This window comes from Myotis yumanensis, unplaced genomic scaffold (assembly GCF_028538775.1).
Source record: "Myotis yumanensis isolate MYYU_CA2020_CCGP unplaced genomic scaffold, mMyoYum1.0.hap1 SCAF_5, whole genome shotgun sequence".
In the NCBI taxonomy this organism is placed as follows: Eukaryota; Metazoa; Chordata; class Mammalia; order Chiroptera; family Vespertilionidae; genus Myotis; species Myotis yumanensis.
The window spans coordinates 82,660,618-82,682,061 of record NW_027223756.1 but is presented as its reverse complement, the minus strand read 5'-3'; the positions used below and the strand labels follow the sequence as shown (position 1 = coordinate 82,682,061).

The following is a 21,444-nucleotide window of genomic DNA, read 5'->3' as shown; positions in this document are numbered from 1 at the left end:
AAGGCCCTGTCTCCAAATACAGTCACATTCTGAAGGCCTGGGGGTGAGGACTTCAGCATAGGGATTTAGGGGAAACACAACTCCGTCCATAACATCAGGGGTACCCAGAGGAGCCACCAGATTCAGGGGAGGGATGCAGCCACTGTGGAGCCACTGCTTGGCAAACTCTCTCCTCCACCCCCACCCCCAGGCTCCCGGGGCTGCTTTCCTTGGCCACACTGTTCAGTCTTCAAGGCCTTCCCCCAGGCGGCCCCCACCCGCCCGCCCCGGGAGCCTCGCAGCAAGCACCTCCATTTTGCGCAGGGGCGGCTGCAGCTACCCATGTGACATGCCTTGGCCAGGCACGGAAGATAAATTTACCCCATGACGACCTTTTCCACGTGCTGACGGATTGATTTTAGCAATCTATCCCCAGCCAGTGTGCCCAGCCCCAGCCCCCACCGCAGGCGCTGATGGCTGCAAATTTATGCCCGTGCCAGAAATTGAATTCCTGTACGTCGAGGGAAGTGTCTGAAGAGCTCACCCAGGCTCATTTTTACTTCTGACAAACTTCAGTCGAGAGATTAAAGCTGGGCCGGCGTCTTCCAGCAGCAGGGACCGTGGTGATGGGGAAATTACTCACCGTGGGCATTTCTCTTACCTTCCCTGCCTTCAGCTTGGCCTCCAAGGGCTGGGAAAGAAAAAGCAGCCAGGCCCGCAGGCCTGCTTGGTGAAAGGGAATTCCCACTTCTGATCAGCTAATGTCAGAAAAAGGGCACACTCTGTGTACCCAAAGGCAGGCCGCTCGCTCCCCGTGGTAAATACTGGGCCGTTCAGGGGGGAGGGGAAGTAGAGCTTCTAATTCATCGCCGGTTCTCGGCAACTTTGTGAGGTTCTAAGTTTCCTTGGGTTGCGGCAGAGAGGACGTCCCAGTGTGGATACTCCCAGAGCCCCTCACTTCCTCCCGCCCCTGCCAGAGGCCCAAAAGTGGTGGAGGGAGAAACAGAGACCCCCAAGGGGCAGCTCTGTGAAGGAAGAGACCCTGCCTTGCTAGAAAGATCTCTCCCGCTTGCCTTGAAAACTGACTGTCGGATGCAAATGTAGCTGTTTCTCTTTGGAACAATATTAAAGAAATGAACCCTTGATGTCTACAAAAAGGGATCAAAAGTGAATCTTTCTTTCTGAGAGGAGAAGGGCTTTTATGTCGCTGTGAACTTTTCTAGATCTAGCCTCTGGCAGGGATGTCTGCAGAACGCGGAGTGTGGGAGGATAAAGCCATAAATGACTGCCATTCATGTATTCATTCATTCAGGAAGCGGCTGTGAAGCGCTACTGCGTGCCGGCATGGGGCTGGGGAGACGGCAGGGACAATTCGAACTCCGTTCCTGCCCTCACAAGCCAGTGGGGCATTCTCTACAATCCCCGACCGCTAGTCCTCAACATTATCATGGTGGTGAAAAACCAGGGAAGACTGAGAAACGGTTATGGACCGGAGAGGATTAAGGGACATGACGACTCAGGGCAACGTGGGGTCCTGGGTGTGATTCTGGACCAGAAAAAGGACACGAGCCCTGACCGGTTTGGCTCAGTGGATAGAGCATCAACCTGCGGACTGAAGGGTCCCAGGTTCGATTCCGGTCAAGGGCATGTACCTTGGTTGCAGGCACATCCCCAGTAGGGGGTGTGTGCAGGAGGCAGCTGATCGATGTTTCTCTCTCATTGATGTTTCTAACTCTCTATCCCTCTCCCTTCCTCTCTGTAAAAAATCAATAAAATATATATTTTTTTTTTAAAAAGAAAGAAAAAGGACATGAGTGGAGAAATTGGAGAAATCCAAATAATGTCTAGAGTTTAGTCATGGTGACGCACTATTTAGTTGTGACACATGTACCGTGGATATATGTAATGATGTTAATGGGACAACTGGGTGAGGGGCATATGGGAGCTCTATGCTATCTTCATACTTTTCTATAAATCCAAAAGAAAAAGTTTATTTTAAAAAAGTCAGCGGGGAACATGGAACAATTCTAGAACAGTGCTGTTTCTGTGAGTTGATGCAAAGGCTCCCCATCGCTGGGCGGGCACTCACACAGGGCCAGATACTGTGACTGACTCCTATTTTTAATTTTTATTTTTGAGAGTATTACAGTCTCCCTTTTTCCTCCTATTGCCCCCTCCACCTGGTTCCCACCTGGCCCCAGGCCTTCACCACCCTATTGTCTGTGCTCATAGGTAATGCATATATGCATGTGAGATCTTTGGTTAATCTCTTCCTGACCCCCTTCCCCCTTCCTTCTGAGACTTTTTTTTTTTTAAATCTTCACTGCAGTATATATTTTACTGATTTGAGAAAGACAGAGAGAGGTATGAGAGAAATATCAATTGGTTTCTTCCAATATGGGCCCCCACTGGGGATCGAACCCACCACCTAGGTATGTGCCCTGACTGGGAATCAAACTGGCAACTTTTTGGTGCACGGGGCCACGCTCCAACCAACTGAGCACACTGGCCAGGGCCTGTGATTGACTCTTGCCGTACTAATTCACCATCCTGACAACAGTCTTGTAAAGCCCAGCCATTATGCTCCCAACTTTTATTTATTTTTTAAAAAAAGTATTTTTATTGATTTCTATCGTGATAGAAACATCAACGATAGAAACATCATTGATCGGCTGCCTCCTGCATGTCCCACACTGGGGATCGAGCCTGGAACCAGGTATGTTCCGCGACCAGCAATCAAACCGTGACCTTCTCATTCATAGATCGAAGCTCAACCACTGAGCCACGCCGGCCGGGCAGATCCCAACTTTTAGATGAGTAAGCAGAGAGGTTAAGAGAGGCGCTGAGGGGTTAAGCTACTTGCCCAAGGTGACAGGGGAAGGAAAAGATCAGAATTTGGACCTAAGCGGCCTGAGCTGTTAAACTCTACAACCACCTGTTGATGCACAGGTATTTAGTGAGCAGCCCTCAGGGGCTGACTAGAGAAATAAAACTCTTCTAGGTATTTCAGGGATTTTAAGTCAGAGGCTTGGTTACCAAGATGATGGAAGAGATGAGCAACTGAAGAGAAGATGAAGCTGATACTCAGAGATGAGCAATAGCAGAGAGCCTCTATTCACCCCCCCCCCCCTCCTGGGATTGGGGGTCGGATGGAAGAGGTGGTATAGACGAAGTCCAGGAGTGTGACTACCAGTGGGAGCTGAAGCCACAGAGGAGGTGCAGCCACTGCTGAGCACAGGAGGCAGAGAAAGGGGGTCCCCTGCTGTAGCAAAAATCCAAAGAACAGTGTGACTTACACAACAGACATTTATTTCTCACACCTGTGGAGGCTGGGAAGGCCGCGATCAGGGTGCTGGCAGGTTCAGTGTCTAAGAACCGGATTCCTGGTCACAGCCCGAGTCTTGCTGTGTCCTCAGGGCATGAGTTCCACTCCAAAGGCCCCGCCTCCAAATACCATCACATTGGGGGTTAGGTTTCAACGTATGGATTTTGGGGAGACGGAAACATTCAGTCTGTAGCACAGTGTGAGCTCTGTAAGTGTCAAATAAAATAGAAAACCTTGGTGGAGGGTGCCTGGCGCCTGGCCCACTCCTTCATCCACTCCTGTGACTTTTGATCCCGTCTGTCTGCTGACAGCACCCAAATGTGTATCTTTCTACTCCCCTTCTCAGCTGCCGACTTCACATATTCACTTGAATGTGGTCATGGCATCATGACCTGAACATGCCTTGATTTCCATCCCCTCCCCAAAGCTGCTCCTCCCCCACTTCTCATGGGTTCCTCCTCCAGCGTTCTCCAGCTCAATAAATGGCACCCCCATTCATCCGCTCCATTACTTGGGTTCCAAATATCGAAGAAATCCTCCACTTCCTCTTTCCCTTCTACTCCTCCCCTCAGTTCATTGGACATCCTTATACCCAGTGCTTTGAACTCTGCATCTGGAAAACTGTTCGCCTCCGTTTCATTTAGTTCTTTTTCTGGAGTTTTCTCCTTTTCTTTCATTTTGGACATGTGTGTTTGTCTCCTCATTGCGGCTGCCTCTCTGTGTTTGCTTCTGTGTGGTAGGTAGATCTGCTGCATCTCCTAGTCCGTCAGAGCGGCATTATGGAGTAGGTGTCCTGGGGGCCCAGTGGCCCACTCTCACTCATCACCTGAGCCAGGTGTTCCAGGGGTGTCGCTGGTGTGGGTAGTGGTCCCTTCCTCTTGTAGTTGAGCCCTGATGGCTGTTGGCACATGAGTGAGTGAGACTGACCCTCAGGCGGACTGGCTGTGCGGACTGGCTGTGCGGACTGGCTGTGACTTCAGTTGTGTGTGGGCTGACCCCTCGGAGCTGCATCGCTTTAGCAGGACTCTGGTGTCTGCCAAGCCCACCCTTCGTGCGTGTCATCTGCGGCACTAATTGTGTGGTGCTCTGGTGCGGCCTGACCCCAGCTGCCAGGAGTGTTGGTTCTGGGGCCTCTTGGCAAGGGCTCAGAGGCAGGCCAAGGTCAGCCACTCCATCTGACCTCCCGGGAAGCTGGGAAGTGCTCTGTAGTTGGTAGCTGTATGTGCTAGGCTTGGAGGGGCCTGGGCGTGGTTATGCTGTGAACCGAGGCTGGAGGCCACTCATGCCAGTCTGGTGGCCCCTTAGCAGGAGGGACAGGGCACTCGGAGGCCAGCCATCGCTTGTTTGGGGTTTGGGGATCTTTGAGAGATTTTAGGAAAGTTTGCAGTGCCTCTTGTGTGGATTAGCCTCTGAAGAAGGTTCGGGCCAGGCACGTGAATTGGGTGAGGTGGGTGTCAGAGAATCACTAGGGCGGGGAGATCAGTGTTGGCTGGGTTGATGGTGACTCAGATCTGGCACCGACCTGCACCTGCAGGCTGTGTGTGTGGAGGGCTCCACAAAGGAACAATGTTGCCGGCCAGCACTTTGCCCCGGAGAGAGCTGCCCCTCCAGCCCTCGCCTTGAAGCCGGAGAATTCAGTTCCTCCTCACACATCCCTGGTGCCTTAAAAAGTTTAAAAAATATATATTTTGTATTGATATCAGAGAGGAAGGGAGAGGGAGAGAGAGAGAGAAACCTCAATGATGAGAATCATTCATTGGCTGCCTCCTGTATGCCCCCCGCCCCATTCCCACCACTGGGGATCGAGTCTGCAACCCAGGCAAGAGCCCTGACCAGGAATTGAACCGTGACCTCCTGGCTCATAGGTTGACGCTCAACCATTGAGCCACACCGGCTGGTCTGTCCCTGGTGCTTTATGAGCTGGTGTCCCTTCTCTGGAGCTTAGGGTGAGTGTTTGTGAGTCTGTGTGTGGGCACTGGTGCCCCTGAGGGGCCAAGTGTGGGGCTGGGACCTCTCCCTCCTCAAGGTGCTGGGGGGGGGGGGGGATGGAATCGGGGAGGTCCTCTGCATCAGAGATACCTCTCTTGATCATTTTTTAAAAGATTTTTTAAAATTGATTTTTAGAGAGAGAGGAACGGAGAGGGAGAGGGAGAGAGAAACATTGATGCGAGAGTGAAACATCCATTGGTTGCCTCCTGCATGCTTCCCATCAGGGATTGAGCCTACAAACCAGGCATGTGCCCCGACCAGGAATCAAACCAGCAACTTTTGGTAAATGGACAACATCCAACCAACTGAGTCACACCAGCCAGGGCTCCCTCCAGGTTTGTAACCGCCACACCCATTTCATGTCTTATTCCTAGGTATTTCCTTCTTTTTGTTGCAATTACAAATGGAACTGCTTTCTTAATTTCTTTTTCTGACATTTCATTGTTGTATATGGTATATATGGATTTTTGTACATTGATTTTGTATCCTGCAACTTTACAGTATTTGTTTATTGATTCTAATAGTTTTTTAGTGGAGTCTTTAGGGTTTTCTATATGTAGAATCATGTCATCTGCAAAAAGTGACAATTTTATTTCTTCCTTCCAATTTGGATGTCATTTATTTATTTCTCCTGCCTGATTGCTCTGGATAGGGCTTCCAGGAGTATGGTGAGGAAGTGGTGAGAGTGGGCATCCCTGTCTTGTTCCTGTTCTTAGAGGAAATGCTTTTAGTTTTTCACCATTGAGTGAATTAGCTGAGGGTTTGTCATAGATAGCCTTCACTATATTGAGGTACTTTCTTTCTTCTATACCCATTTTATTGAGTGTTTTAATCATAAATGGATGTTGTCTCTTGTCAAATGCTTATTCTGCATCTATTGATAGGATCATATGATTTTTGTCCTTTATTTTATTAATGTGGTGCATCACATTGCTTGGTTTGCATATGTTGAACCATCCTTGCACCCCTGAATGAACCCCGCTTGACCGTGATGTATTCTCTCTTTAATGCATTGTTGTATTCAATTTGCTACTGCTTTGTTTAGGAGTTTTGCATCTATGTTCATCAAGAGATTTTGATCTGTAATTTTCTTTCTTTGTGTTGTCCTTGCCAGGTTTTGGTATCAGAGTAATGTCCTCATAAAATGAGTTAAGAAGTATTGCCTCTTCTTCAATGTTTTTGGAAGAGTTTGAGAAGGATAGGTGTTAAATCTGCACTTTTATTTTTGGGGAGGTTTTGATGACTGTTCCAATTTCCTTACTTTTGATTGGTCTGTTTAGATTTCCCAGTTCTTCATGATTCAGTTTACGAAGGCTATCTTTCTAAAGACTTGCCCATTTCTTCTAGGCTATAGAGTTTGGTGCTGTACAGCCTTTCATAGTATTCTTGCATAGTCCTTTGTATCTCTGGGGTGTCCATTGTAACTTCTCCTCTTTCATTTCTGAAAAAAATTTAAGTTTTTATTTTATTTTATTGAATTTATTGGGGGTGACATTGGTTAATACAATTATATAGATTTCAGGCCTACAGTTCTGTAATACATCATCTGTATATTGCATTGTGTGTTCACCACCCAAATTCAAGTCTCCTTCCATCCCAGTTTATCCCCCCTTTACCCTCTCCTACCTTTGCCACCCCCCTTCTCTCTGGTGATCTTCATACTGTTGTCTGTGTCTATGATTTTTTTCTTTGCTTAATCCCTTCACCTTTTTTACCTTGCCCCAACCCCCCTCCCCTCTGAGAGCTGTCAGTCTGTTCTCTCTATCTATGAGTCTGTTTCTATTTTGTTTGTTCATTAGGTTTCATATACAAGTGAAATCATATGGCACTTGTCTGTCTCTGACAGGCTTATTTCACTTAGCATAATACCCTTCAGGTCCCTCCATGCTGTCCCAAAAGGTCAGATTTCTTTCTTTATGGCCAACTAGTATTCCATTGTGTAAATGTATCATAGCCCCCCCGCCCCCCCTTTTTAAAATCCACTCATCTACTGGTGGGCACTTGGACGGCTTCCAAATCTTGGCTCATTTCTGAATTTACACTGAGTCTTCGTATTTGTAAATCCTTGCACAAGGCAAGTTCCTCCGCCCCTTCCCTGGACTCCAGGGAAGGAAGTCAGTTGAACTCAGAGGCCTGTGTCTCTTCCTGCCTTTCCCGAGAAAGTCTATTTCATTGATTATTGGTCCACATCGGCACTGTGCTGGCAGAGACGAAGGCATGCTAGAACATAAGCACTGGCTTGGACTGGGGCTCAGGGGCGCTGGGGTGTTCTGCCAAGACTTGGGTGGCTTTAGAGAGGGTTGCGCTGTGCTGCCAGCCTGGACAGCCTCTCAGGGCAAGATGGGTTAATTACACTGTGAGGGAATGAAAGGATGAATGAGTGAATGAATGAGTGAGTGAATGAATGAGTGAGTGCATGAGTGAGTGAATGAATGGACAGACTAGAGGCTTCTCCCATCCGGCCCCGCCCCCAGCCACAGACTCTTACAGGCAGAGCCCCAGCTGCTCAGGCTGAGGGAGGCTGCAGCTCTCCCTCTCGGCGTGGATGAGCTGATATCTTCTTCAAGGCCTGTCAAGCTTATCGCTCAGAGGATTTGCCCGATGCCTCGAGGTGTGACAGGGGCAGCCTGCGATTATCTCAAGCCCTCCAAAGGGACGTGGCCCCTGTCATAGCTCAGAAGTGGCAGGCAAGCGTGTCCCCGATCATTCGTCGCGGCCGTCCTGCCACCCTTCTGAGGGAAGCCACGCTGCCTCCGAGCCCACTGGGCGTCCGTCTGCAGCCTGATCTCGGAACATGCCTCCTCGGGAGAGACAGAAGGGGAAACGCACGGTAGATCTGCGGCGATGTTTGCTCTCTGTCCCACCGGCCAACTAGATCCAGTCATTCAACAAACATTCATTGTGACAGGCCGAGGGGATTCGGTGTTGAGCAAAGCACACAGAATTCCTCACACCCATGAGGTCCTAATGGCCACTGTGATCAGGCTTGCAGGAGGACAGGGGAGGTGAAGCATGGTGCTGCGGACTGGAGCCAGATGGCACGGGTTCGAATCCCAGGTCCACCACTTGCAGGCTGTGAGACTCTGGTCAAGAGACATGAGCCCTCTTGCACCAGTTGTTTTGCCTCTCAGAGGAGGATGAATGACAGTGCCTGCCTCCGAGCACTGGGTGAGAATCAAATCCGTTAAAACATGCAAAGTACTTAGAACAAAGCTTAACATATAGTAAGAAAAAGAAGGATTAGGGCGGTGGTTCCCAAGGTGGGGCACATGCCCACAGGGGGGCAATTTGATTTTCAAGGGGGGCAATTCAAGAATGAGTTATTAACAGTGATTTTTTTTTTTTTTGCATTTCTTATGGTTTAGGGGCCTCGTATACAGTATATAAATATATATTGTGACATTTAAGTTCTCTATTATATGTTTTGAAACTTTATTCGCTATTTTTTCATATCACTTCATATTATTTTTTTTTAAACAATTGCTTAGTGATTCTTCCTCAGTACTTCAACTGTCCTTCCGTTCTTTTATTTTTCTCTTTCATGGATGCCATGGTCTTTGGAAACTTGTTTAGACTAAGTTAATGGCCTTCTAGGCTTCCTCCACGTGAATAGGAGTTCACTTTTTGAATAATAAGAATTATATGTCATGGAGGGGGGGGGCAGCAGGATTTTAGAGATGCTTAGGTGGGGCGTGGCCAAAAAAAGGTTGGGAGCCACTGGATTAGGGGAAAAGCACAGGATGCCATGGGACGTGGGTGACTGGAAAAGGTACAACAGAGGCCGCCTTTGGAAAAGACATTTATGCTTGAGCCCCAGGAATGGGGAAGAGGGAGCCCGGCCAGGAGATGGGGTGAGAGTGTTGATGGCAGAGGGTCCAGCCAGTGCAAAGGCCTGGAGGTGAGAAAAAGCATGGTGTGTTCCAGCAAGGGTCGGACAACGAGAAGATGGCACAGAGAGGACGCGGCATGGCGAGCCTCGTTGATTGCTGGTGAAGATGAAGCAGGACTCGCCTCCGCCAAATGACATCAAGGCCATGTCCTAAGACAGGAAGCCGCCGGGCCGCGTGGGGACCAGACGCTGCAAGCGTCTCTGCCCATCTCCTGCGGGGCCCCTCTCTCGCTCACTCCTCAGCGCCATTGGACTCTCCGTGATTCCTCATCACTCTGCAGCCTCAGTCCCAGCTCCACAGGACTTCCATCAGTCCTTCCAGATCGTCTCCACTTGGTGACTCAAGCTCCAGCCATTTTAACTTCAGGAAGTCAGAGTGTCATGAGGGTTATAATTGATCATCAATAGCAGCAAACACTTCTGATGACTGTTCTCATTGCTCGTGCATTTAGTATGAACACATGCAAGCTTCTCAGCCACCCTGCGAGGTAGGCACAGTGATCACGGCCATTTTACAAATGAGGAAATGGCGGCACAGAGAGGTTCACTGAGTTGCCTGGGTCACACAGCAAGTGAGTGGCCGAGCCAGGACAGAAACCCAGGCAGCCGGACCCAGGACACGGTTCTTGACCGTGTGGCTCTCCTCTACCATGTGAGTGGGAATAAGAGACAGCAGAGGAAGGGGTCATTTCTATCGTAAGCGTGGTGTCTGGAAAGATGCTGGTGACATCACACAGACTCCTTTTTGGGAGGACCGTGGGAGAGATCCTTGCCTGTTCTTGGTACAAAAATACTTGAGCTTTCTCCTGAGCATCTGGTGTACTTGGTTTCAGGACACTGGGAACCGCAGAAGTGACCAGCTTTCCTTTTCTGAGTTGGCAGCTAAGGAGCTAGGAGCCAAATTTATGGCCCAAGCATATGCTGGCTGTTCGGGGTCTTAAGGGACCAGTTTTTCTTAGCCTCGCTTCTGGCTCCATGTCCCTGCTTTTCTCTGTCTTCCTTTTCTCCTTTGAAAAAAAAAAAAATCTTTGCAAGACCAATATGCATTCATTGTGGAAAACTCAGAAAATAAGATACCCTTAAAGATGGCAATAAAAATCCCCACTAATCCCCAACTTGCATGTCTGCATGGTTTTCCCTCCTGTGAATGCACCTTAGGTTTTGAAATCAATACTCCTCTGATTGGACAACACGAGGGGGAAATTCCAGCTGTCCAGTTTTACCCAGGACTTTAACGAGCATCCTTGTAGCAATTGTTCCTCCACATGATTCCCCTGGGCTGAATTCTTGGACTTGGATTGGCTGGGTCAGATACAAATGCAGAAACCGTCGAGCTTTGGCTTGGGATTGGCAGACTGTCCTCCAGAATCACCTAATTCCCACTCCTCTGTTTAATTGGCGCGATCTGTGGAATTTTACATATCCTTGTGAACCACTCGAGTCCTCTCTGGAACGAGGCAGGGTACAAATGCATGTATAAGCCCCAAGCCACTTCTGCTTCCTGATTAAATTGTCCAGCCTCAAATGCAATAATATCTTTGTCTTATTAAGAGCCAGCTGCTTGCTCTGTTCTTGTTGGCTAGTCCCCTGCAGCCAGTGCTGGCTGGCTGGCTGCCCCCAGGACCTGGGAGCAATCCCTCCGGCCCTGGACGACCCAGGAATTGTTTTTAAACCGAGGAGTGGGTGCTGGAGCTGGGCACTGAGACCCGGGTGTGACAGCAAGAAATTTTTTGTGTGAATTTCTCAGACTCAGCCAGTCCTGAATCTGTTACAGAGACATCGGCTTAATTGGGGCAGCAGCCTCGGCGAAAGTATTTGAAAAACCCCAGCCAGAAAGACAATCTGAGGAGCGGCCACTGAGCACATAGCTTACCCTCTTAGAGGCCATTAGCAGGAATATTAAACTCTAGAACCAGCGTCTCAGCCAAGACAGCGGCTGGCTTCTGGGGAGCATTTGCCACATCTGAGGTGAGACAGGCCACCCCTGGGCTCCCACACCTGCTGTTACAGCATTTCCCACGGCACAGCAGGCCATGTTCTGTCCCTCAGTCTGTGACCTCCAAGAGTTCATGACTTTGGTTCCAAGCTAAACCCAGCCTGGGAGAGCAGGCACTTGGACCCTCAAACATCAAGCCTTCCAGGACATCCCAGTGGCCCTGGGGACATGAACTTGCCTGTGTGGTATTTGATCTTGAACCTGACGATGGGCGATCTCCCCCGTGCTGAGAGTTGGCGGCCAAACCCCAGGCATTTAATTCCTCTGCTGCAGGGAGCACTCTTGCGAGGGTGTCCACGCAGACAATTATTTTAGGAAAGCCGCGGAGGCCTCGCCACTTAAATCCCGCTTCTCTTTTGCAATTCAGTATTTCAGTTGTTGAGGGAACGAGGATTGTTTGCTTCAAAGCTAGGGGATGTAGGGAGGAGAAGTTAATTAGGTTGAACTGGGCAGCTTGGTCTCTCTCTGCACACGTGAGAATTTTGAGGGGGTTCTGTCCAAATTGCTTGGGAATCAGAGCCAGGGAACGTGGATGGGGAAGCTTGGACTCACGTTTGTTGCTGTGTGTGTGTGTGTTTTAAGAACTGAATTTGTTGTGAAAGGAGGCAAAGCTAGTTACGGTCTTCCAGAAGCTAGGGGAAAGCTTTCTTGACTCACCCTTCTTGTGTTGGGTTGGGTCCCTCAGGAGCAGAGGTGGAGAAGAGTTGAGTACAAGTACTGCCCTGGGAGGTGATCCCAAGGGGAACCAGTGTGGGGAGTGAGGTGAAGGGAAGGAGACCCATGCAGGGTGAGCTGGTGAGCAGCGAGCTGCTGTGGGCACCTGGAGTACAGGTCCTAATGGGCTCCCCTGGGAAACTTCGTGCTGTGCACACCTCAGAGTTCTCCCATCAGGGAGGCGAGAGGGAGGTATTTATCACTAACTCCTACGAGGCATGGATGGGGCCTGCGGGCGGGAGAAGGCTGCCCACTGCAAAGGCAGGGCGGGCTGGGACCACCCTTGGCGTTGGTGATCCGGGCGCTGCTGCCGCAAGACTGCAGAGGCAGGAGTGTTGGCTCCACCTGAACCAGACCTGCGTGCAGGGGCGTCTGGGAAGGTGAGCGACTTCATTCCTCCACGGGGAAGACATGGGCTCGTAAAGAGGGGTTCTGCCAACTTCAGAAGGTTGTACATAGGCACAAACAATGACGAATTACAGTGGTTTCTTACAAATTAGTGAGGAGTCAAGCTCGTCTGCACAATTATATCACTCACTCACATTCTAATACGCTTTTCAAAAAAAGACTTTATTGAGTGGGAGAGAAAAAGGTGGGCGTATAATAGCTGGAGACTCCAGGATTGTGCATAACACAGCCTGGCTTCTGCTGGGCGCTCAGTTAGTTAATGGCTTGCAAATGATCAGTTATTATAGGGCTTTGTTTCTCTGTAAAACACTTGGGGTTTTATCAGAATTTCTTCAGTGTCTGTAGGAATACATCCTGGATGGGACTAGCGTCTTTCACTTCCCACCTCTGTGTTCACCACCTGTCATCTCTCCACCTCTATGCTCACCACCCATCTCTTCCTGGACGTGCAGTCACCTTTACCCTGGTCTCCTGCCCTCATCCTGCTCCCTAACCCCCACATTCTGTTCCCCCTACAGCAGCCAGGGGGAGCACCTGATTCAGGTCATGTCTATCCTCTGTTTAGAACCCTCTATGACTCCCACCTCACTCAGAGCAAACATTTAATCTTCCTCACTGCCTGCAGGCCCCGAACATGCGGCCATGTCCCCTCCCTGCTCTCCTCTCCCTCCTCCTTCCTCCCTGCCCCCGCACCACTACTTACCCCTTTGCTCCAGCCACACCAGCCCCTTCCCGTGTTTCCTAATCACGCCAGGCAGGGTCTTGCCTCAGGGCCTTTGCACCTTCTGTTCTCTCTGCATGGAACAGCCTTCCCAGGTAGCCACCTGGCCTTTCCCTCTCCTCCTCCAGGTCTTGACTCAAATGCATCTTCTCATGGAGGCTTTCCCAGGCCACCCTAAAATTGGAACCCCAACCACCTCTAACCCTGTGGCCCATCATTTCTTCCCTGCATTACTTCTCTCTATGGCACTCATCACCCTTTAAGTACTGGACGTTTACTTAATGGTTTATTTCTTTATTGGAGGCCCGGTGCATGGATTCATGCACTGGTGAGGTCCCTCGGCCTGGCCTGTGGGGATCGGGCCGAAACTGGCTCTCTGACATCCTCCGAGGGGTCCCAGGTTGCAAAAGGGTGGTTTTCGGGTGACACATCTTGGAATCGGGCTCCCTCCTCTCTGGTTCCGGGTGCGTCACCGGAGAACCACAGCTGCCAAGTCACGGCAGCTTGGCAGATCCTGCATTGAGCACCTGCCCCCTGGTGGTCAGTGCGCATCATAGCTACCGGTCGGACAGTTGGAAGGCTGCTTAGGCTTTTATATATATAGATTTCTGTTTCTCTAATGTGTACTCCTAGAGGAGCTTTTGTATTTGTGTGTTTTGTTCACTCTGTGATTTCAGGATCCAGAACAGAGCTGGACACACAGTAGGCGCTTAACAAATGCTTGTTGAACAAAATGAGGACATCATGCCCTGATAAAAAACAAAAGGACTGGGGCTTGTGACTAACTCCAGAAGCTCCAGGGGGCCTGATCTGGAGGCCCAGCATGTTCCAGTCAGGGGCAGTCAATGCTTTCTCAAATTTCATTTTAGTTTTCAATTACAGTTGACATTCAATATTATTTTACATTAGTTTCAGGGGTACAGCATAGTGGTTAGACATTTATATAATTTAAGAAGCGATCCCCCTGATAATCCAGATACCCACCTGATCCCATACATAGTTATTACAATGTTATTGACTATATTTCCTATGCTGTATTTTACATCCCTGTGACTGTTTGTAACTACCTATTTGTACTTCTTAATCCCTTCACCTTTTCCACCGAGCCCTCCCAACCCCCCTCCCATCTGGCAATGTCGTTTGTTTTCTGCACCTGAGTCTGTTGCTGTTTTGTTTGTTCTTTACATTCCACATATAAGTGAAATCATGTGGTATTTGTCTTTCTCTGTCTGACTCATTTCATGTAGCATAATTCCCTCTAGGACTATCCATGTTGTTGCAAATGATTTCATTCTTTTTTTATGACTGAGTAATAGTCCATTGTATATATGTACTGCATCTCTTTTATCCAGTTGTCTACTGATGGCAGTCAGGTTGCTTTCATATCTTGGCTATTGTAAATAACATTGCAATGAACATAAGGGTGCATATATCTTTTTGAATTCGTGTTTTGGGTTTCTTCAGATATATTCCCAGATGTGGAATTGCTGAGTTATAAGGTAGTTCCATTTTTAATTTTTTGAGGCTCCTCCATACTATTTTCCACTGTGGCTGCACCAATTTGCATTCCTACCAACAGGGCATGAGGGTTCCTTTTTCTCCACATCTTCACCACACTGTTGTTTGTTGAATTTATTGATGACAGCCATTCTGAAAGGTGTGAGGTGATATCTCATTGTGGTCTTTTTTTTTTTATTGTGATGTTGAGCATCCTTTAAAATTTGTTTTTTATTGATTGATTTGAGAGAGAGAAATGAAGGAAGAGGGAGAGAGAGAGAACATCGATTTTTTGTTTCACTTATTTATGCATTCATTGATTGTTTCTTGTATGTGCCCTGACCAGGGATCAAACCTGCAACTTTGGCATATCAGGACAATACCTGAATCAGTAATCAACCGAGCTACCTGGCCATGGAGCATCTTGTCATGTCTATTGGCCATGTGTATGTCCTCTTTGGAGAACTGTCTACTCAGATCCACTGCCCATTTTTTAATGGGATTTTGTTTTTTTGGTGTTGAGTTGTATGAATTCTTTATAAATGTTGGATATTAACCCCTTATCGGATAGATCGTCAAATATCTTCTTCCATTCAGTAGGTTATCTTTTGTTTTGTTGATGGTTTCCTTTGCTGTGCAAAACTTTTTAGTTTGATATAGTCTGATTTATTTTTCTTTCATTTTCCTTGCCGGAGGTAAATCAGAAAATAATATTGCTAAAAGAAATGTCAGAGTTTTGGCAGTCAGTGTTTTTTGAACAATGCACAGACTTACCTGACCACAGAGGACCCTTTTTCCAGCTCACCTGGTAAGATCGCCAGCATTCCAAGGATCATGGCTTGCAAACACAGCCACGATAGATCCCGGACTTACCTGAGCTGTATCAACTAACTTGAAGTTTTACTTAGGAGGAGTCTTAAGGTGATGGCTTCTATTCAAGGGCTCCGAAGTCTCCTTGAGGATTGTCACCCTGTGGCCATTTCCAGGAGCAGGGGCGGATATGGGGAGGGGACAACAGTAGGGTTGTGCTTAGTGGTCTCTGAGGTGTATCTGGAGCTTATGTGTCTCCGGGCTGAGGAAGCAGAAAGGGAGGTCTGGGGTTGGATGTACGAGCAGCCCTATTTCTAATGGTGGTTATGGAGGCAATGTTGTGTGTGCGCAAATGTGTGCGAACGATTAAATTCCTGCCTGTGGAAGGGCTCAGATCCCACAATTCCTTGCTGTGTCCTTTTACTCTTCGTACCTCAACCTTGTCATCTGTAATATGGGGTCCCATGCATCAGTCACTCTGCACATTCCAGGGATCCAGTAAAAGGCATCCGTTGTTTCTCCAGTTCCCCTTTCTCCTCCAGAGAGGGCTGGGTGAGTCCCCCACTGGCTTCCTGCTCCCTAATCCGTGACTTCCCCACAGACCCTCTTCCAAAGCCCAGAAGAAGGCTGGCAGCTGTATACCTCGGCCCAGGCCCCTGACGGGAAATGCATCTGCACGGCCGTGATCCCGGCACAGAGCACCTGCGCCAGGGATGGCAGGAGTCGGGAGCTGCGGCAGCTGATGGAGAAGGTGAGAACCTTCTGGTTTCTTTGGGGACTTCGGAGAAGTCTCCCAATTCTCATCTTGCCCTTCGCCCCCGTCCAGGTCAGCCAGGGCCATGTCTAGCCACGCAGGTCATTCGGAGCCGGCAGACAACCGGCCTCCCCTCCAGATGGGCATTTTAGTTAGTATCTGTTCAGTGATTCTTTGGCGGAGAAGCTGAGCTCTGTGTGGGCTCCAGGAGGAAAGAGGACCCCAGTGGCAGCATCTGTCTCCTGCACGTGTGAGCTCCACCCTCACTGTGCGTGCCCCACTCAGCCCTTTAGTTTGTCGTACTCACCTGCAAATAAGGTGTTTTGTGTCCCTTGAGGAGGGGTCTCACCTTCTATCCCAAGAGGCTCATACAAAGATTCCTTCCCCTTCTGATCATGGCCAATGGAAAATGGTCCCCATTCAATACATCCCTTTGTAGACTTGGAGCCCTTTATACACTGCTGGCTGCCTTTGCCACTGCCCAGCTGCCTGCCCATTCGACAGTTCTAATGTTGGTGTTGAAAGGGACCAGCTACCTCCCACCATCACCCTATAATGGAGGAAGCTGAGGCATGGCAGAGAACGGAAGAGACCCTTGTCATCAAGAGTCTCCCACCTATTAACTCTGCGGGATCCTGCCCTACCCACCACACCAGAATTGCTTTCCCCAACAGTTTGGGACATGCATGCGATGTCCCTGATTGTTTACAATGGCTGTATCATGTTCTGCGGTGGCCAGGGTGGGTATCAGGCTGTTGAGAACTTCCAATGTCATGTGGAAAGTCTGTGTATTTCAACAACTTGCCTTTGAGTTCACCTTAGCCAGGTGGGGCTCACCTTGGCTATGTGCAGCTCACCTGACCCAGGTAGAGGTGGGAGCTTAGAGGGCCTTCCGTCTGGGTTAGGAGGCCAAGGGCTAGGGAATTTCAGTTTAGTCATTTAGCCAAAGAGTATTTATTAAGAATCTGCTTAGGACCCATGCTGGGCACTAGAGCTTTGGCTGTGGACATGCTAGATACTGGGTCTGCCTCCGGGGATCCCATCTGAAGGTAACAGGTGAATAAGCCCGTTTCAGATAACAGTCATAGTTGGGAAGATAATAACTGGGTGAGGGAAGAGTGGGTATCTACTTGAGATGGTGATCAGAGAAGGCTACTCTGAGGAGGTGATGCTGGAGTTGAGACCTGAATGAGGAGGAGCCAGCTGTGGGAAGACGACGGGAACAGTGCTCCAGGTAGAGGGATCAGCGAGTGCAAAGACCCTGAGGAGGAAAGGAACTTAGAATCTGTGAGAGTGAAAGGGGCTGGTGGTTGGAGGGACGCACATGGAGAGGCAGGCAAGGGGGCAGAACCAGCCCGAAGAGTCTACAGAGAAAGGGAGATCCAGTCTTCCTTCTGGAAAACTCCCTCTAGCTGTTCTATGGAGAACTGACTGTTGGGGGCTAGGGTGGGAGCAGGAGGCCAGGGAGGAGAGGAGAGGTGAAAAGCGATGGTGGCCATTCCAGGTGGAGCCGATGGATGGGCTTGCCGTTGGGAGGCTGTTGGTAAGATCAGGGGGAGGAGAAGGTTGGCTGGGGGCAGGAGTCGGGCTGTCTCTAACCCTCCCAGTTCCTAGGTCCAGAATGTCTCCCAGTCCATGGAGGTCCTTGAGTTGCGGACGTACCGTGACCTCCAGTATGTGCGCAGCATGGAGACCCTCATGCGGAGCCTGGATGCGCGGCTCCGGGCAGCTGATGGGTCCCTCTCTGCCAAGAGCTTCCAGGTGGGTCCTTTGGGGTCAGGTCAGAGGTCAAAGGAAGAGTTGGGAATGTTGCCCATTTTTCTGAGAGTGAGATTGCATCTGGGAAGACTGAGGGTTGGCTGGGATCTAGGGTCCAGTATGGGCCAAATGTCAAAGACAGGGGGTGAGGCTGTGGGTCAAAGGTTGGGGTCATGTCTGGGTTAAAGGTCAGGGGTAGGGATCAGCGACAGTTCGGTCTTGGTGAGCAGGAACTGAAGGACAGGATGACGGAGCTGTTGCCCCTGAGCTCGGTCCTGGAGCAGTATAAGGCAGACACGCGGACTATCGTGCGCCTGCGGGAAGAGGTGAGGAATCTGTCCAGCAGTCTTGCCGCCATCCAGGAGGAGATGGGTGCCTACGGGTACGAGGACCTGCAGCAGCGGGTGATGGCTCTGGAGGCCCGGCTCCATGCCTGTGCCCAGAAGCTGGGTATGCTTTGACCCTTGACCTTGACCCCTTGCCTCCATGTCCAATCCCAGTACCACCTGTGTATACAGAAGCCAAACAATGTTGACCTCTAACATCTAAACGTTGACCTTTGATCTCCCTTCCCAAGGCCACAAATAGACCCCAAAGCTGAAAATGACCCTGACCTTTGACTTCTAGCCCCTCGCCCCCAACTTAACTCCATCTTGGAGCCAGATCTCTGGATCCATTCTCACCCCTGGTCCCACCTCTTCCCAGTCCCACTTCATCCTGGCTCTACCTCCCTTGGGCTCTTTCCACCCCTGACTCCCTTATTCCCCCTGTTCCTGCCTCTCAGGCTGTGGGAAGCTGACTGGGGTCAGTAACCCCATCACCATTCGAGCCATGGGGTCCCGCTTCGGCTCCTGGATGACCGACACGATGGCCCCCAGTGCGGACAGCCGGGTGAGTAACTGTGCCCACCGCAGGGGTTGGAACCTGGGAGGGACAGCCTGCGGTTGCCCATAAGTGCCTGGTGATTTCACACCAATGATTCTCTTGTAGCCCAAAGTGTCTTTGGATCTTCAGAGCCCTTGGACCTCCCCTTGACTGGTGACTACCAAGTGATCAAGGACCTTCCAGGCCTATGAATCCCCAAGTCTGTTGACCTCTGATGACTGAATAGAGACTAATGGTTACTGGTACTACTGACCAGCTCCCAGTGACCACTGACCTTTAAGTAACTATCTAGTAATCTGTGCCTTCACAATGACTAGAGCTCCCTCCAACCCTCCACTCAGCACCACTCAGTGACCTTTGGATTTCCAGTGGCCTCTGAGTCCACAATTGCCAATCACCTCTGATCTAGAGGGACCATCATTAACTGCCCAGTGACTAGTGACTGATATGCTAGTGACTGATATCCTTGCCATGAAAATTGGCCTCCCAGGGATTATGGTGGTTCAACCACGTGGTTAAGAGCTTGGGTTTGGGAATCAGACTTGGATTTGCATTTCAGTTCCACCAATTCTTAGCTGACCAGGGTTCCTTCATGTCTTGGATACTCAGTCTCCTTATCTTCAAAAGGGTCGTGATGATGTTGGCATTGAAGTTTTTAAGATGCATAGCCCATTAACCAGCCCTAGTAAGGGCTTTAGGGCTAATGAATTTGCTGATGAGTGATGATGATGATGAAGGTGCTGATCACAGGCCTGGTCATCTCACGGTTGCAGGGGTTACCATGGGCAAGGAATTCAAGTGACCTCTCATCAGCCAATGGCTGTCCAATGACCACTAACCATCCAATAGCCAATGACCAGTAAATTTCCAGGTCCAGTGAGTCCCTAGAGACTGAAATCTCCCCTGATCCTTAGGGATCAAGCCCTGTCCACTTAGTGTGTGTTTTAAGACCAATGGCACTCCCTGATCTAATGATCCCAATCACTGTGCCTATGATAGGTCATGAATGATCACTAATGACCAGTTAGTGACTGTTGACCCCTAATGACCATGGTTGATTCCGGAGTGATTGCTGCAGACTTTGGGTCATTGGCAGTGGTCCCCCAGTGACCAGTGGCTCTCTCATAGGTCTGGTACATGGATGGCTATTACAAGGGCCGGCGCGTTCTGGAGTTCCGCACTCTGGGAGACTTCATCAAAGGCCAGAACTTTATCCAGCATCTGCTGCCCCAGCCCTGGGCAGGCACGGGCCATGTGGTATACAATGGCTCCTTGTTCTACAACAAGTACCAGAGCAACGTGGTAGTCAAGTACCACTTCCGCTCACGCTCCGTGCTGGTGCAGAGGAGCCTTCCGGGGGCTGGTTACAACAACACCTTCCCCTACTCTTGGGGTGGCTTCTCTGACATGGACTTCATGGTAGATGAGAGCGGGCTCTGGGCCGTGTACACCACTAACCAGAATGCAGGCAACATCGTGGTCAGCCGGCTAGACCCGCACACCCTTGAGGTCATGCGATCCTGGGACACTGGCTACCCCAAGCGCAGCGCTGGTGAGGCCTTCATGATCTGTGGCGTGCTCTACGTGACCAACTCCCACCTGGCCGGAGCTAAGGTCTATTTTGCTTACTTCACCAACACGTCCAGCTACGAGTACACGGACGTGCCCTTCCACAATCAGTACTCCCACATCTCCATGCTGGATTACAATCCCCGGGAGCGGGCCCTCTATACCTGGAACAACGGCCACCAGGTGCTCTACAATGTCACCCTCTTCCACGTCATCAGCACTGCTGGGGACCCCTAGAGGCCCACCAGGGGCCCTTTCTACTCTGCCTGTGTCCCTTCAAGTTGATCTGTCTCTGTCCTGCCCCACCTCCCCTCCTGTCCTTTTTTTCTCTCTCCCTGCCTTTCGCCCAGCTTTCATTCTCTGCCTCTGTATTTCTATTGGTGCATTTTCTCAATGTCTCTTCTCCTTTATTGATCTGATTTTGATACTCCAGTTCTTTGTCATCCTGCCTCTTTATTGATGTCCCTCTTTCTTTTTATTGATCTGACTCTGCAGATCATTCCCTGTCTCTGCCTCTCTTCCCTCCCCTCTCTGCTTCCCTCCCACCCATTCCCTTCTCCCTCTCTCTGAACCTCTCCTCTTCCCCGCCAAGGAGTTGAGTGCATGGATCTGTTTATTTTTATTTTTATTTACGCCTTTACTTTCTGGGTTGCCGGAATAAACGGGACCTTTGACATTTGATGCGTTGGTTGTTCTGTGTCTAGAAGGGATGGAGGAGGCAGTGGTGCAGGGTAAGTCTGAGCCTGGAGACCCATCCCCGCTGGGCCCCCGTCCCATGCAGCAAGTGTTGTGAACCAGGGCAGGGAAGCCCAGCCTGGGGGCAGGGGAGGGCGGGGCGCGGGGTGGCCAAGCCCTTTGGGGAAATAGGCAAAGTTCTTTCAATGGAAAACAATTTGTTGAAAAGCAATTTGACCCAAACACCTGAGAATTCTGTCACAGCAATGAAAACTGGCCTCACATGAATATTCTCCATCCTTTTCTCACTCACTGATCAGTCTGGTGCATTGCTGAGCCCTCGGGCAACTTTTTAAATGGGGTTTTAACCATTTGGCTGCTTCTAGAATTTGGGTATGAGTGGGTGGGACACAGTTTTCCTTTTTCTTCTCTCTTTGCTTTGTAATTTCAAAGTCATTTTATAGGAGTTGCACCT

At 49.8% G+C, this 21,444-nt stretch overlaps 1 protein-coding gene across 2 annotated transcripts in view; it reads left to right on the top strand.

The window, feature by feature from the left end:
• OLFM2 (olfactomedin 2) overlaps window positions 1-20,975 on the top strand; it is a 68,578-nt gene extending 47,603 nt beyond the window's left edge. For both annotated transcript variants that reach the window (XM_070413935.1, XM_070413934.1), the window contains exons 2-6: window positions 15,930-16,079; window positions 17,697-17,843; window positions 18,071-18,290; window positions 18,625-18,731; window positions 19,854-20,975. In XM_070413935.1, the coding sequence (XP_070270036.1) occupies window positions 16,071-16,079; window positions 17,697-17,843; window positions 18,071-18,290; window positions 18,625-18,731; window positions 19,854-20,531 (1,161 nt within the window). In that variant the 5' untranslated portion in view covers window positions 15,930-16,070 and the 3' untranslated portion in view covers window positions 20,532-20,975. The remainder of the gene's footprint in view (window positions 1-15,929; window positions 16,080-17,696; window positions 17,844-18,070; window positions 18,291-18,624; window positions 18,732-19,853) is intronic.
• The last annotated feature ends 469 nt before the right edge of the window (window positions 20,976-21,444 follow it).